The sequence below is a fragment of the Chamaea fasciata genome, unplaced genomic scaffold (genome assembly GCF_029207755.1).
Source record: "Chamaea fasciata isolate MVZ Bird 193981 ecotype frontalis unplaced genomic scaffold, bChaFas1.0.hap1 SCAF_27, whole genome shotgun sequence".
In the NCBI taxonomy this organism is placed as follows: domain Eukaryota; kingdom Metazoa; phylum Chordata; class Aves; order Passeriformes; family Sylviidae; genus Chamaea; species Chamaea fasciata.
Window position 1 is genome coordinate 817870 of NW_027094112.1, and position 15484 is coordinate 833353.

Consider the following 15484-nt stretch of genomic DNA (forward strand, 5'->3'; position numbering starts at 1 on the left):
GACAGTGCCCAGGGAGAGGAGGATGGACAGTGCCCAGGGAGAGGAGGATGGACAGTGCCCAGGGAGAGGAGGGAGGATGGATGAAGCCCAGGGACCCAGGGCTGGATGGTGCCCAGCCCACAGGCACGGCCGCCCCAGCGTCTGCACCGCATTCAAAACCAGCCCCGAGGGAAAGTCCCCAGCGGGGAGGATTTACATGAGCAGGAAAGGGGCCGCGCTCGGAGCAGCAGCTTTGCCATTTTTAGGTACTGGGGCCAGGGTGGTGGGAGCAGCCGCTGTTTCTGCAGAAGCACGGGTTGGATGTCTGCCTGCCCTGGGCACTGAAATATGGCTGATCTGGGCACGAGGCTCTGGCTGCTCCTGGTGACCCTCTGGCTGCTGGCTCTGCTCACAGGTAGGCACCAAACAGGCTTTGCACTTCAGAGCAAGGAGCCAGGACAGTGGCCTGGAGGGTGTCCCCTGCTCGGGGGTTTGCCCCAGCTCTGCCTCTCAGGGCAATAATTTTAAGCTTTGTGCTGGTCTCTCTCAGTCCTGCTCTGTGCTGGGAGGGCACACAGGGCTTGGAGCCCAGCGCCTGCCTTGGGTTTGGGTTGTGCTTCCCTTGGGGGTGTGCAGCCAGGACACATTCTGGGGCAGGCAGGTGGCTTTGGCCGAGCGGGTGCAGAGCCAGCCTGGCTGGGGCTGCAGGTGGCAGGAAAGAAGTGTTGTTGAGGTTTTTTTAACCATTTATTATTCTCAGAGGCCTGGGGATGGAGCTGGCACATCACCGAGGCCGTGGCCAAGCCACATCTCTGCTCTGTGGGGTTCAGTGTCCAGAAGCAGAGGAGAAATGGGAGGAAAAAATTTTGGGGGTGATCTGTGGGGTGTGTGTGAACATCCCTGCACTGTTCCCCTTGGAGGAGCAGCAGCAAAACCCAGGACATGGCTCCTGTCCCCTTCCAGCTCCTCTTGCCTGGTGCAGGGACAGCTATGAGAACCTGCAGCAGATCCCACCCTCAGAGGGAAACGTGTGCTCACAGGACAAAGGGCCTTTAAAGGGTTCCTGTGATGGCCACACAAGTCCAGCATGGATTCAAAGCTGCAGGGTTTGAGCTGGGCTCTCATGATGGCGTCAGGGTAGGACAGGGGAAGGTCAGCCCACCTGTAGCTGCAAAGGAACTCCTGACTTGGAGGGGTGTGAGGGCTCTCAGATGAGGGACCAGCCTGGTTTTCCTTTGGGAACACCAACAGAACCTGGAGAGCAAAGCCTTGGCCAGTGGCACTGCAGGTGACAGGGACACACAGCCAGTGCACAGCCAGGACAAAGGGCATCTCCCATCCTGGAAAAAACTGGAACGGAGCTGGAAGGGAGGATTTGCCTGCAGAGGCATCAGTGCTCAATATGAACAGGGCAGCAGGGACCTGGAAGGGGCTCTGGGGCAATGAGAGGAGCCCCTGTCCAAGCCAGGAGATCCCAGCAGGCTGGGAGTCTGCAGGAGGGTGGCACAAAGCTCAGGCTGGGGAACTGAACCTTTCTTCTTCTTTTTCTGTTCCTTCTTCTCCTTCTGGGGATGGGGAGGTTTGCAGCTGCCCTGCAGGGGAGTGCTGCAGCCCCACCTCCGTGCCAGCTCCTCCACAGGGTCTGGTGAATCTCCCTCGAGAGGAGGGAGCTGGGCACTCAAGCGGGGCAGTAAACAGGGCTGGGGCTTCCTGCCCAGCTGCAGCAAGAGGAACCAGGCCCAGCAACACTGGAGCTGCGGGCAGGGCACCCGTGGGTGCTGGGGGGGTCCCCACCTCACCCTGCTTCCTGCACTGCAGGTCCCACAGCACCAAGCCACAGGCCTTGTCCCCAGGGGGATGTGTGGCCACAGGATCTGGGAATTCCCCTGGCCATCACAGGGCTCAGAGCCCAGGAAATACCAGCATGGAAGGGTTTCTGGTTGGTTCAGAGAGTGGAAATGCAGAGCTGGGATTACCTGGAGCCTTCCCAAGAGGCACCAGCCTTGCGGACATTATAGGGAGCTGGTTTCACTGTGGTATCAACCAGAAAACGACTGGAAAAACTTTCAGGAGAAAGAATGGAAATTGAAGGGTTTGTACCCAAATCTGCGCTGCCCCAGGTCCTCTGAGAGAGAGAGCTCTGCTGTTGCTCCTCAGAGCTCCATCCCATGTGGAGTGGGCAGGAAGGGCCCAGGGCACGTCCATCCCACTGGGGACATCCCAGTGGGCTCCTGGCCATGATCTCAGACCCTTCTCCTGTCTTGCAGGTGGGATCTCAGTAGACAGAAGCAACACCAGGAACAGCACAGGTACCCTCAGACCCGCTGGACCCTTCCCTTGCGTGTGTCCCCCTCCTGTCCCCACAGAGCCGCCGTCCCACCACCCACTGTGGGCTGGATATTTTCTGAGCCTGAGAACTGCTGAGCTCTTCCCAAGGGAAACTTCTCAACAGTTTTCTTTTTCCCCCAAAACAGCCTTGTGTAAACAATATTCCTTTCCCATAACAACAGGTGTTTGCTATTCCTGTTACTTTAGCCAATGGGAGAAGTCTCAGTTCTATGGACCAGTAACGTGCCCTTTTAGCGCAGCATGTTATAAAAGCGCTGAATAAATTGTAAATAAAGCCTTCTGATTTCTACTGTGCGAGGTTTCGCCCCGCAACCCACAGGCCTTCCCCCCCACAAAGGCCATTCCCAGGCTGTGACATCCCCCACAGCTCATTCCCAGTCCTGCACCTTCCTCTCCCTCTGCAAAGCTGGATCTGTTTTGTCTTTCCCGAGCACCCACAAGTTTTCCTTCTGCATTTGCTGCATGACCAAGTCTGGGAGCAGCACTGGGCTTGTGCCACGGCATTTGTGCCACGGTCCTTGTGCCATTGCCACCCATGGGGCTCTAAGGGTGACCTCTGCAACCCAAACAGGCTCTCAAAGTCACCACTCTGGGACTGAAACATGGCAAAAAAACCACAAAATAATCCAAAAGGCACAAAAATGCTGAAGCAAAAGAGAAAGCAGCTGGGATTCCACAGGCTGTGATTTTGGAGCTGGGATTAAGTAAATGTGCACAGAGAGGGGTGGGAGCAGGACAGAAGTATTGGAGCGAAGGTATTTCCTCAGAAAACTGGAGTTTCCATTAAAAACAGACTTCCACCAAAAGCCTCAGATCTCATAGAATCACAGAATATCCTGATTGGAAGGGATCCACAGGAATTATCCAGTCCCACCCCTGGCCCTGCACAGGCACCCCAACAACCCACCCTGGGCATCCCTGGCAGCTCTGTCCAAAGGCTCCTGGAGCTCTGGCAGCCTCGGGCTGGCACCATTCCCTGGGCGAGTCTGGGATGAGGATAATTCACCCAAACCAAGCTGGATGCTCAAAAGCAGCATGAAAATGGGAAGCTCTTTGTTTGGGAAGTGCTGAGGGGCCCTCATGGGAGTGGCTGCAGTTACAGCCTTCTCCCTTGCAGGTGGCAAGTGTCCCCTGGTGTACCAGAACCTGCGGTATGCGGCCATCAAGAAGAACATGCCCATCTACCTCATGTGCTACTCCAGGGATGTCCAGATCATGCAGTGGTACAAGACAGCGGAGTCCAGGGATGACCTCTCTGTGCTGGATCAGAACACGTCCAGCTACAGCATCTCGAGGACGGACACCTTCATCAACCTCACCCTCTTCAGGGCTGCCTTCCAGGACAACGGGATCTATGTGTGTGACAGGAAGGGCCTGGTGCAGAAGGAGAAGCTGCACTCGTGTGGGACAGAGCTCCAGGTCATGGGTGAGTGGCAGCTCCCCATCCTCCTGCATGCCAGGAGATGCTTTTTCTCCTCCTCTCCCATTTCCCCCTCCTTATGAACCCCGCATGGTGTTCCCACACCTCCTCCTCTCCCTGTGCTGGTGGGACCATCCCTGACCCAGCTGTGGGTGTTCTATGGCACCACAGAGGTTCTGTTCCTCACTGCCAGCCCCAAGGAGCAGGATAACCTCCCTGGGTCTGCCCTGGCATGTCCATCCTGCAAAAACCAGGGACATGTTTCTCTAATAAATCAGATTTGTCCTGTTCCTGGTGACTGCCGGGTGCTGCCCAAGGTGTCCCATCCCAGAGCTGGTCCCTGATACCAATCCTGGGGGCAGCTGCAGTGCTCTGGTCTCTCCCAGTGCAGAGGACAGGTCACCCTGGTCTCCACATGCCCCCTTGGTGACACACTCTGGCCATGGTTAGCTCATCCCTCTCCCTGCAGCCCAGCACAGAGGTGAGACCTGGGCTCTCCCTGTGCTGTTGCTCCCAGGTACCAGCAGCACCCAGCAGATCCAGAACAGGAACACGCTGAAAGACGCCATCATCGTCATTCAGTCCATCCTGCTTGTCATCTTCATCAGCATCCCCATCCTCCTCTTCCTAGATAAGGCAAGTGACAGTGCCTCCAGCAGAGGGGATGTCCCCAGCTGGGCTCACAGCAGCGTCCCCCAGTGCATCCCAGGCAGTCCTGGGCACGGGATGGGTTTGGGGTTGTGGGCGGGAACACGGATATCTGAAGTGGGAACATAACCATCTCAAATGCTGTGTGGGGACTCCATGGATGTGCCTGTGGGAGTGGTAGGGCCTGGCCTGGGGGACCAAGGCTGGGGACAGGGGACCTGGTGGGCGCTGACGCCAACCTGTGATTCTCCATAGGGTGAAGACAAGAAAAGCCCAGAGGAAGACCACACCTATGAGGTAATTAAGGATAGCAGGACCTCCCTAATATCACCCTGAGCCTTGACACAGCGGGTTCTGCCCCTGCTGGGTGTCTGCTGGGGGTCACCTTGCAGCCCCTTCCTTGGGACAAGGGTCATGGCACCTTCATCCCAAATTACACATCAGCTGTGCTGAGCTGCCCCAAGAAGCAGCCAGTGCAAATCCAACATCCAACATCCAACCATCTCCATCCTCTCTCCCTGTCAGAAGCCGCTCCAGTCTCAGGGGCTCTGGGAGGGTCCCCAGCTGGGTGTCCCAAGGGATGTGCTGTGGCTGGAACCTCCTCCCATGTCCCACCCTCCTTGTTGTTGCTGCAGGGGCTGGAGGTGGAGCAGATGGCCACCTACGAGGACATCACTCCTTTCCGGGACGTGAAGGCCAAGTGGGCAGTGGGAGAGCACCCAGGTGAAGAGTGAGGGGTCCTGCACCCTCTGCCAGGCCCTGCCAGCGCCCTGCCAGCCCCCATGGGGACAGATCCCCTGGAGCACGGCCCTGCCTGGATCCCGGGCTGCAAGCACCTGCACAGCCCCGCTCAGGGCTGGGATCCTGCTGCCCTGGGGTGCTCACATGTCCAGGCTGTGTCTCTGAGGCTGCCCTGCCCTGGCTGTCACTGTCCCCACCCCACTGACCAACCCCTAAAGCCTCTGTAGAAATTAGGAGCCACCTGTGATCTCCCCAGGGGCAAACTGGTCCCACAGCCCGGCTAGCCCCACACCCAGCACTGAGCTCCAGTCTGGTCAGTGCCATGGAAGGACTGGGAATGAGGGATCTGCTCCAACCCCACCACTCCAGGAAGGACAGGACCGGGCACTACAAGGACACTGCCAACAGCACCGTGTGAGTGGTGTGAGAAGCAGATTTGGGGCCACTCTTCAGCTGTCAAAGCCATGGCTGTGTCCACAGGCCTAGGTGGTCTGAGGTGGAGGATTCCCCCAAAGCACCTCTTTTTCTCCAAAGACTACAGAAAAGATGGGGAGAAAGGTCTCACCTAAAGGCTTGCTGCTCCCCAAGCAAGAGCTGGTCCCTGTCACAAGGTCATTCTCATGGTGAGGGACAGGTGTGACCTCAGAACATCTGGGAAAGTTGTAAATTGTGGGACACAAACCTCCAACTGCTTTTGAAGTCCTAATAAAGGTAATGGGTAAATCCTCATCCTGCTCCATCCTGCTGTGCCCATTCCAGAGGTGTCCCATAACCCTGCTGCTGATGTCCTGGGAATAACAAGCAGCTTTTTGGGTCCAACTTTGCTGGAAACCAAACTTCACCTCTTCAAACTTCACCCCGAGGGCAGGCAGGGATGAAAAACCAAGAGCAGATGTGAGGCTCCCTGTAGGGACCTCAGCGGTCCCAAAACATCAGCTTGGGATGGGACAAAGAGAACCACCAGGACCCAAAGCGTGAGAACAGGGCCCAGGACCCGCAGCTCCACTCTCAGCTACGTCTGAAGGAGAAGCTAAAACACATCTGGAGATTTGGTTTGTAATTAAATTATCTCGGCATGGCGGCAGCAGCTGAGTGGTGGGCTCGGGGCCAGCTGGGCACCCAAACTGAGGGGCACAGTGGGGGTGGGGACTTGGCCGGACGAGGGTGACAAGGACATTGTGGCTCAAACTGTCCCCTCTCAAGAGAGCCCAAGGCCTCTGTGTCATTTTGGACTCTAAGCAGCTCCTGCAACTGCTCTGCACCCCAAAAACAGCAAGAGAAGGGTAGAATTCTAGGCAAAAAGGGCTTTTCAGAAGTAACAGGATAGTTCTTTACCAGTAAAGCACCTCTGTGGAAAACTGGAATTCATTTTAAACAGCACAAAAAACAGCACTTTAAAATTGATTTTTACTAGTTAAATAAGACTACCCCAAATTAGTCCTGCCACATATATATAAGAGTTCTTTAAGCATATTTTACTTATAAAATGGGTTAACTAAAAAAAGAGCATTCGCAGGGAGAGAAAAGAACTAGCTGTTCCTGGTTTCCGTGTTTGCCAAGATTTTAGGACTAGCAGAGCTCATCCCTCCATTCCTTATTTTCAGTTTCCAAATCGAAGACGGAAGGTTTTTCTGGCCTTCCCAGCTCCAGACTCCTCAGATGTGTGTAAACAGCTCACTCAAATGACTGAAGAGAATAATAGAAAAAATAAAGAAAATTTGCTCCGGAGCCACTGCTGCCAAAAGCAGTTTTTGTGACCCCAGTCCTGTTCTGCTGCTCCCTCAGCCCAGGGCTTTGGCCTCCTTTAAAATGCCATAAGTAAATAAATATTTCTGTAGTGTTATTGGTTTATTTGAAATGCTTGGAGTAGTTTCTAAGGAGCCTGGAGATGGGGGTTGGTTTTATTCTCTATTGAGAATGGTCTGTGTTTAAAACACATTCATTGTAAATAAATATATCAGTGTATACAGCCCAGCTCCGTATTTTGTCCTGATTTCTGTCATCGACTCATGGAATCACTCAGGTTGGAAAAGGCCTCTAAGATCCTTGTGTCCCCCAGCACTGCCAAGGCCACCATTAGCCCCTGTCCCCAAGTGCCACATCCACACAACTTTTAAATCTTTCCAGGGATGGGGACTCCACCACTGCCCTGGGCAGCTGTGCCAGGGCAGGACACTCCTTTCAAGGAAGGAATTTTCCCTAATATCCAACCTAAACCTCCCCTGGCACAGCTTGAGGCTGTTTCCTCTTGTCCTTGGGAGAAGAGACCGACCCCCACCTGGCTACAACCTCCTTCCAGGTAATTGTAGGGAGGGAAAATCCCTGTTTTCCATCGGGATGCGCAGGCAGACAGGAGGGGTTGCAGTCCTGGGGAACTGAACCTGGGGGGTTCCGCCTCATCTTTCCACAGGAGTTCAGTGAAACCCAGCAGTTCCAGCTTCGGTAAATAATCCCCATAAATCTGAAATGGAATTTCACTCGGAGCAGTGAGTTAGGAGAGATCATCTCCCACACCCTAAACGCTCGGCAGAGCTGGGCTGTGGCTCAGTCGCAGCTCCTCGGTCAGGATTCCCCCAGGCTGGGGATCACCCGAGGTCCTGGAGCACACGCTGCCTTTCCAGGAAAAGGTGTTTCATTTGTTTCAAAGCTCAGGGAAAGGTGGGCGGACACGGAGCCATCCTGAAGAGAACGGAGGGGGTTTTTCTCTTCCAAGGAATGTGGAAATCACGGAGTGTGACGCTGCTTTAGATGGGATGCTGTGGATTGGAAATGCAGGAGTTGGAGAGCCGGAAAATGGCCCGGCTGAGGTTTGGGAGCCGCTTATGCAACCGCGGCTCTGCCCGCGGCTCTGCCCTGCCCGGCGCTCGTCATGCGCCGCTTCCGCCTCATTTACTGCCCAGACAGCGCCGGGGACAAACCCAGCCTCGGGGAGCCCTCGGCCCGGATCACCCCGGCCCCTCCGTGCGGGCTGCGGCACAAATCATGTGAATTTAGCCCCGCTCTCTCCACCGGCGCTGCGCAGGACGCGCAGGAGCTGCAGTGACGCAGCAGCGCCATTCCGGGCTGGGCTGGGGCTCGGCGCATCCCTCACCAGCGCTCACAGATTTAAACACGACCCGGAGTAGAAAACACAAAAACACGCCCAGATGTTGCCGCTATGGGGTGACGGGACACCTGATAGCGGCAGGACCTGCTGTTCCCTCTGCTGCCGGGACTGACATTTCCCTGTGACACCACCGCGTCTCCAGCAGCAACACCCGGGGGCTTCTCAGAACAGCCCTGCTTCTCCTTCATGTTTATCGAGCAGCTCTCCTCTCTCTACTCCAGCAGCTCCAGCGGCTCCGGGGGTGATGCTGCTGCTTGGAAACCGAAGGCACACACAGCAAACCCGGGGGCTGGGGGAGCCAAATCACCTCCCAACACAGGACATCCCCTGAACACTAGACAAAGGCCAAACCAGTCTGGTTTGGAGAAATGGGGATTTTATGCAGAGTAAAAGTCCTTTAAATACCCTCTGGAGCTGCCCAACCCAGGTTCTGTCTTGTTTCTCTCAAAGGCAGGGATGGGTAAGGTGTGTCCTGTCTTCTTCAAGGCCAGGTTGGATGGGGCTTGGAGCACCCTGGGACAGTGGAAGGTGTCCCTGCCCATGGTGGGGGGTGGCACTGGATGGGCATTAAGGTTCCTTTCAACCCAAACCACTCCAAGATTCTCTGATGCCCTTCCCCATCTCCTCTTCCCCATCCCTCCTACCTCCTTTCCACACCATTCCTCTTCTTAATCCCACGGTATTTCACGTTTGGATCTCAGGCAGGAGCAGGAAGATGCACATGACCAGGCTCTCCATCAGCCTTGTCCAGCTGAGGATCAGAGAAAGCTCCCAGAGCTCTGGATTTGCACTGGGCAAGTTGGAATCCAAACCAGCACCAGGGCAGGACAGCTCCTTGTCACATCGGTGACAAACCAGCTCAGCAAAAATGTTTGCTGAACTTTTGACTTTTTGGGAGAAATTGGAAGCAATTCCTTGGCAGAAATAGGATTCATCTGACAACATGCAGCCAGCTCTATCCCCACAAACAATAGAGAGGAAAATATCACAGAATTATGGAATCCTTTAGGTTGGAGAAGGTTTCTGAGATCATCAGTCCAACCACTCCCCCAGCACTGCCAAGGCCACCACTAACCCACGTTCCCAAGTGCCACATCCACAGAGCTTTAAATCCCTCCAGGGATGGGGACTCCACCACTGCCCTGGGCAGCTGTGCCAGGGCTGGACACTCCTTTCAGGAAAAACTCTTCCTTAATATCCAACATAACCCTATCCTGGTGCCACTCACCACTTGCTTTAAGCCAGAAATAACCCAAACTGGCCAGTCAGCCCTGTGAACTGTGGGCCAAGCCTGCAGAGCCAGGCAGGAACACCAGGAGGACACGACCAATTCCACCACGATCTGATTTGGGATGGGTCTCACTGTGATGAGGAAACTTTTAATTGGAATAAACAGGAGAATATGGCGAAATCATGGAGCACTGGTCTCATCCCAAGGCAAACAAAGCTCCCCAAGCTGCACATCTGTGAGAATGCCTGTGATGAGGTAGCACCACCGTGAACAATTGTGCATTTATGCAGGAGGAAGGTGCAGAGCTGTTGTTGTGATCATGGACACACAGATCCATTTTAAACAGAGCCCCTGCTATATAAGGGGGGGCTCCACAGTTTCCTTCACCAGGTGAAAGGAGGAAACATTCCCAACTAAGCCACACCTGAGCAGCTCACCAGCAGAAATGGCTCCAGGTACATTTTATTTCAGTTTTAAAGGATTTCCAGTGCTGGGTGTGTAGGGTGACAGGAGATGATGATGATGATGATGATGATGATGATGATGATGATGATGATGATGGGGTGGTTCTGTGGTGGACTGAACATACTCCTTGCCATCCCTAAATTAAAATATGGCAACTTCGAAATCCATGAAAAAGAAAACCTTTCCCTCCAGTGTGACTCTAATCCATGAATTAATCTTTAACCTAAGATTAAAGATTGGGCAGGGAGAGTGTTGAGAGTCTGAAGAACAAGATCAAACCACAGTTCTAATAGTTACTATTACTATAAATGTTGGCAGGGATAATAAAACTCATATTCCAAACTTCAGACAGGGATGAGGATGATGTCTAATAATGTCCAAGTCCTACAGGCTCCAGGGCATTCCTCCTCCGCAGGGTCTTTGTTTGAGATGAGCTCTGCGGTCTGTGTGAGCACAAGTGAACACTTGTGATGGATGTCATGGGCTGAAAACCTTTAGGCTTGACCAAGATCACCAGATCCTAAAGGTGTGACCCAGGGAGCAAAAGCAGCTGGTCACAGCACAGGTGATGCCATCAGCTCTTGTCCCAATGAGGGCAGAGACAAGGCCTAGAGGAAAACACGAGTGTGTCAGGGAAAACCACAGGGACACTCCTTAGTTTTCAAGGAGCAACCACAATTCCAGCCAGGAAGATGCTGCTGGTCACACTGGGGGCAGCCCCAGCCCCGAGGGCCGGTTCAGTGAAAGGGTCTCCCTCGATTCTGGGGAGGGCTGAGCCCACCCAGTGTCCAACAGGGCACCACGGAAGGTGAGCGTGGATCCAGCACGGGCAGAACAGGCTGGGAATGAATTCCCAGGTGCCACCTCCTCCTCAGCACAGTCTCCAGGGACTCCCAACACGTTCCTCCCCACTTTGCAGGGTCCTGGCTCTCTCCTCTGGCCATTGCTGTGATCACCCTGGGACTGCAGTGGCCACAGCCAGCTGCCACCTTCCCGGCCATGCCGCTGTCCAGCCTGTTTGCCAACGCTGTGCTGAGGGCTCAGCACCTTCACCTCCTGGCTGCTGAGACCTACAAAGAGTTTGTGAGTGCTGTGGCCTGAGCGCACCTCCTCTGTGTTTCCTTGATGGCTCCGGGACTGTAGAATTTCCCAGAGAATTCCCAGCTGTTGCTGTCTTTGCCAGCTCTCCGGGAGGAGAAAGAACTTTAACAGGATAGGGCATATTGTGTCCCACCAGCCTGGACACTGTCACCTCTCTGTCCCCTCTCTCTGGGGCCATTTCCACCTGTGTCCAGATCCACTTCACAGGGGCAACTGGGAGGTGGCACAGATATTTTGCAGGACTTCCCTGTGTTGGTCACCTTTGTCCCTGGAAGGGTCTGGGTGCTTAAACCCAGCATCTGCTGCTGCCCAGGAGCTGGCATGGGCTGTCCCTTTGGCATAGGCTGTCCCTGGGCATCATCTCGTCCTTGGGAGAACCTGTCCCAGGTGTGTTCTGTTCCTCCTCCTGCTGCAGTTTGCCTGGAGCAGTGTCTGCCCACCCTTGTGACACCCTGTGGTGACACTGAGTCAGTCACCTGCTGTCCGCAGGCACAACTGGCCCTTACTGAAGAGCAGCACCTTGCCCTAGGGAAAGGGAGACCTTCAGGGCAGCTGTTGTGCCAACAGACAACAACAGACAAACTCCTGTTTCCCAGCTCTCCACCCTGCCCAGAGGCACCTCCTGTCTCCCATTTATTCCTTGCAAAGAGGAACCGTGCAGGACAGCTTGGGAATTCTCTGTGCTCTTCTCCAGTCCACGGGCAGCAGACCTGAGTGTGACTGGGATGTCTCCACAGGAACGCAGCTACATCCCAGAAGACCAAAGGCACACCAACAAAAACTCCCATGTAGCCTACTGCTACTCAGAAACCATCCCTGCTCCCACAGGAAAGGAGGATGCCCAGCAGAAATCGGTGAGTTCTGACCTGGGGCAGGCACAGGCCTGTTTGTAGAGTCCCCGCAGCAGGATCAGAGGGTTTCCACCTGTGACACCTTTCGTGTTTTCACCCTCCTCTCTTCTTTGCTGTTGAAACACTGCAGACTCTTCTGGGTTAAATCATATTCCCAGTTTCAGGATGAGAACACCGCTGTCTGCACAGGACATGGGGCTGCGTGGTGCCCTCAGCCTGCAAACTGAAGCTGCAGGAGCAGTGTCCTTCCCTGGGTCACTCCAGGCTGTTCCAGAGGGAGCAGGACACTCCACCAAACACCACACCTACTCAGCTTTGACCCTTTCCTGCCTCAATTTCAGGACATGGAGCTCCTCCGGTTTTCCCTGGTTCTCATCCAGTCCTGGCTGACCCCCGTGCAGTACCTGAGCAAGGTGTTCACAAACAACTTGGTTTTTGGCACCTCAGACAGGGTGTATGAAAAGCTAAAGGACCTGGAAGAAGGGATCCAAGCTCTGATGAGGGTAAGTCCCAGCATGCTTGTGGAATAACAGAGATCTCCCAGGCATGGGGCACTCTCGAGGACCCACACACCATGAGAAATCTCCCTGCCTTCCGGAGGGCATCCTTTGGACTTTGTTTCCCTTTAGATAACAAGATCCTGACCCCCCAGTGCACAGGTCCCATCACTGAGGAGGGTAAGAACACAGGACAGGTGTTACCACCACTGCCACAACCCCTCAGGGAGCAGAATCCACCAGGAATCACAACATTACAGATCCAAAATCTTTCCAAACCCAGCACCAAAGAATTCCCAGTTGCTGAAATACATCAGACAAACAGCAGCACAATATTTGTTACATCTCCAGGCATAGTACTTTGAAATGGGGCAAACTTTGCAAGGTTTGCAACCTCACGACATTTTAAAAGCACATTTTTGTGCAAGGAAGGACGTGCTCTGATGTTTCCCTCTTCCATTAATACGACACTTCAAGCTGAGAGCTCCAGGGTGATCTCTCCAAGGAAGATCTTGTCAGAGAATCCCAGAATGGTTTGGGTGGGAAGCACCTTAAAGCCCACCCAGTGCCACTCCTGCCATGGGCAGGGAAACCTTCCACTGCCCCAGGTTGTTCAAAGCCCCGTCCAACCTGGCCTTGGACACTCCCAGGGATCCAGGGGCAGCCCCAGCTGCTCTGGGCACCCTGTGCCAGGACCTCCCCACCATCAAAGGGAGGAATTTCTTCCTGAAACTTAACCTGAATGTCCCCTCCTTTAGTTTAAAACCATTCCCCCTTGTCACTCTCCCTCTCTTTTATCAGCCCCTTTCAGGTCTTCTTAATTTGGGGGTTGTTGGTTTAAATTAAATTGCCCATTATCTGCCAGGACACCCTTCAGTTATGCTTATTCTATAAGTTTATCTGCTGGCATCACCCTGAAGCAGTAGCTGTGAGAAGTGAGTCTGGGCCATTATTTACATCCTCTAGCACTCAAATAACTCTGCAAGTCAGGCCCTGTGAGCAAACACAGACCTTCTCTGCTGGAGTAAGCAGGCAAAGGAACCAGGACCACTGCAGACTTTGCTCTGGATTCCATGTGTGTTTGGGCATTGGGAAGCCACACACAGAAATGACACAAATACTCTTTTTTCACCAATTGGTTTCCCTTTCCACCTTTTATGACACTTTTTACTTCACCAAAACCATTCTGTTGCTGAGCACAGCACGGGGAGTGGCTGACTACAGATCTCTAGATGGAGATGTGGCACCGGATCAGAGCTTTGGCAAGGTGGGGGAATGGAGAATTATTTGTGCAGTTCCCCATGTCCTTGGCTGGAGGGGCTGCAGAGAGACCCTGTGATTTTGCCTTTATTTTAAGCCCCCCCCCAGGACACTCCTCCCTCCCTGCAGCCCCGTGCGTGTCACTGGCACACTCAGTGTGGCATCACCCCGCGGCACCACCTCCACCCGTGCGTTCTGCCACACACACGCCCAAAACTACGACTGAAATCCCGTTTAGAAGCGGGGGGAGAATCCCCTTGACCTCTCCGAGAGCTCGGCAGGAGGTTTTTCCCTGGGAGATGCCCTGGCCCCGCCTCTCCCGGGGATGTCCCCGTTGTCCCGCAGGAGCTGGAGGAGCGGAGCCCGCGGGGCGCTCAGGTGCTCAAACCCACCTACGAGAAATTCGAGCTCCACCTGCGCGGCGAGGACGCGCTGCTCAAGAACTACGGGCTGCTGTCGTGCTTCAAAAAGGACCTGCACAAGGTGGAGACCTACCTGAAGGTGATGAGGTGCCGGCGCTACGGAGAGGGGAACTGCGCCCTCTGAGCCCGCCCCGCTCCTGGGAGAGGAAACTGGAGAATAAAACCCGCTACTGCCGACACGAGTCTGGCTTTTGGGGGGTACAGCGTGTTCGGGGGGGGATGGGAGGGGCGAGATGCCGCAGGGGAGATTTGGGGCTGGGGGATGAGGGTTTGGGGCTGGGAGTTGTATTTGGGGTTGGAGGATGAGGATTTGGAGCTGGGAGAGGGGGATTTAGGTCTGAGAAATAGATTGGATTTGGAGCTGGGGGGAAATTGAGGTGGATTTGGGGCTGGGAAATTGGATTTGGGAATAGGCTTGGGACTATGGGGTGGATTTGGGGTGGAGGGGCAAAATCGGGGCTGAGGGGAGTGGATTTGAGGCTTTGGGGGAGATTTAGGGGTAGATTTGGGACTGGGTGGTGGATTTGGAGCTGGAGGATAAGGATTTGGGGCTGTGATGGTGGATTTGGACCTGGAAGGGTGGATTTGGGGCTGGGGGAGTTGGGAGCGGCTTTAGGGCTGGGGTGGATTTGGGGGGGGAAGGATGAATTAGGGCTTGGATTTAGGGTGGGGGGCTGAGTTGGGACTGAGGGGAATGAATCTGTGGCTTGGGAGGTATTTGGGGGTAAATTTGGGACCAAGCAGCACATTTGGGGCTGGGAAAGTGGATTTGAGGTCTGAGGAGTGTGGGGCTGGGGGGTGAATTTGGAAGGAGCTGAGTCCAAGGTGGTCTTGGTTGGTGGTGCTCACGAGGTGGATGCTGGGGCCAGCCTTGATAGAAGCCAGCCTTGAGCAGAGGATTTTCCTGTCACTGAGTTTGGGAACACCACGGTTTCCCTGGGGAGGCTCAGTTTTGTGCCCAGAGCCCCCTCACCTGAGCAGGTACAGGCACTTCTCAACACAAACCTCATGGCAAAGGGGCAAAAGCTGACAGCAAGTGAAGCCCTGGCCTTGCAGGGTCATGTTTTGTTATTAAAGTAGCTGAAAGGAGGGCACAGAGAGGTGTCCCCAAATCCCCTCAGTTGTTGTAGCTCATTCCCAGTGCTCAGCTCTATCATTGCTTGCTCTTGTGGTGTCATTTCCTGAGACCTGATGTGCTGCCATTTGTCCCACAAAAAGGAGGGTTTGCATTTTCTTGTCTGCTTGGAAGGAGCCAGGATGGCCTTGGCTTCCCTGGAGCTGCTCCTGCCGTGAGCCAGCCCTGGGCACTGCCCAGGCTCCCCAGGGAATGGTCCCAGCCCCGAGGCTGCCAGAGCTCCAGGAGTGTTTGGACAGCGCTGCCAGGGATGCCCAGGGTGGGATTGTTGGGGTGTCT

At 54.6% G+C, this 15484-nt stretch overlaps 2 protein-coding genes across 2 annotated transcripts; both read left to right on the plus strand.

Annotated features, from left to right (window-relative positions):
* Positions 1-263: 263 nt before the first annotated feature.
* Positions 264-7104, plus strand: CD79B (CD79b molecule). Its single transcript, XM_066205240.1, has 6 exons — positions 264-394; positions 2247-2288; positions 3446-3754; positions 4266-4384; positions 4652-4693; positions 5032-7104. Exons 1-6 carry the CDS (start codon positions 328-330, stop codon positions 5128-5130), a joined length of 678 nt encoding a protein of 225 aa, XP_066061337.1. The 5' UTR covers positions 264-327; the 3' UTR covers positions 5131-7104.
* Positions 7105-9878: 2774 nt separating this feature from the next.
* LOC136301860 (somatotropin) lies at positions 9879-14228 on the plus strand. Its single transcript, XM_066205085.1, has 5 exons — positions 9879-9929; positions 10859-11022; positions 11778-11894; positions 12233-12394; positions 13994-14228. Exons 1-5 carry the CDS (start codon positions 9920-9922, stop codon positions 14192-14194), a joined length of 654 nt encoding a protein of 217 aa, XP_066061182.1. The 5' UTR covers positions 9879-9919; the 3' UTR covers positions 14195-14228.
* Positions 14229-15484: the final 1256 nt, after the last annotated feature.

What these genes read in the sequence shown, in the direction of transcription:
- CD79B (XM_066205240.1), top strand. Translation starts at nt 328, where the DNA reads ATGGCTGATCTGGGCACGAGGCTCTGGCTGCTCCTGGTGACCCTCTGG. An exon ending in CAACACCAGGAACAGCACAG is followed by an intron (nt 2,289 to 3,445) that starts GTACCCTCAGAC and finishes TCTCCCTTGCAG; the next exon opens with GTGGCAAGTGTCCCCTGGTG. An exon ending in TCCTCCTCTTCCTAGATAAG is followed by an intron (nt 4,385 to 4,651) that starts GCAAGTGACAGT and finishes GATTCTCCATAG; the next exon opens with GGTGAAGACAAGAAAAGCCC.
- LOC136301860 (XM_066205085.1), top strand. An exon ending in AGGATGCCCAGCAGAAATCG is followed by an intron (nt 11,895 to 12,232) that starts GTGAGTTCTGAC and finishes CCTCAATTTCAG; the next exon opens with GACATGGAGCTCCTCCGGTT. An exon ending in GGATCCAAGCTCTGATGAGG is followed by an intron (nt 12,395 to 13,993) that starts GTAAGTCCCAGC and finishes GTTGTCCCGCAG; the next exon opens with GAGCTGGAGGAGCGGAGCCC.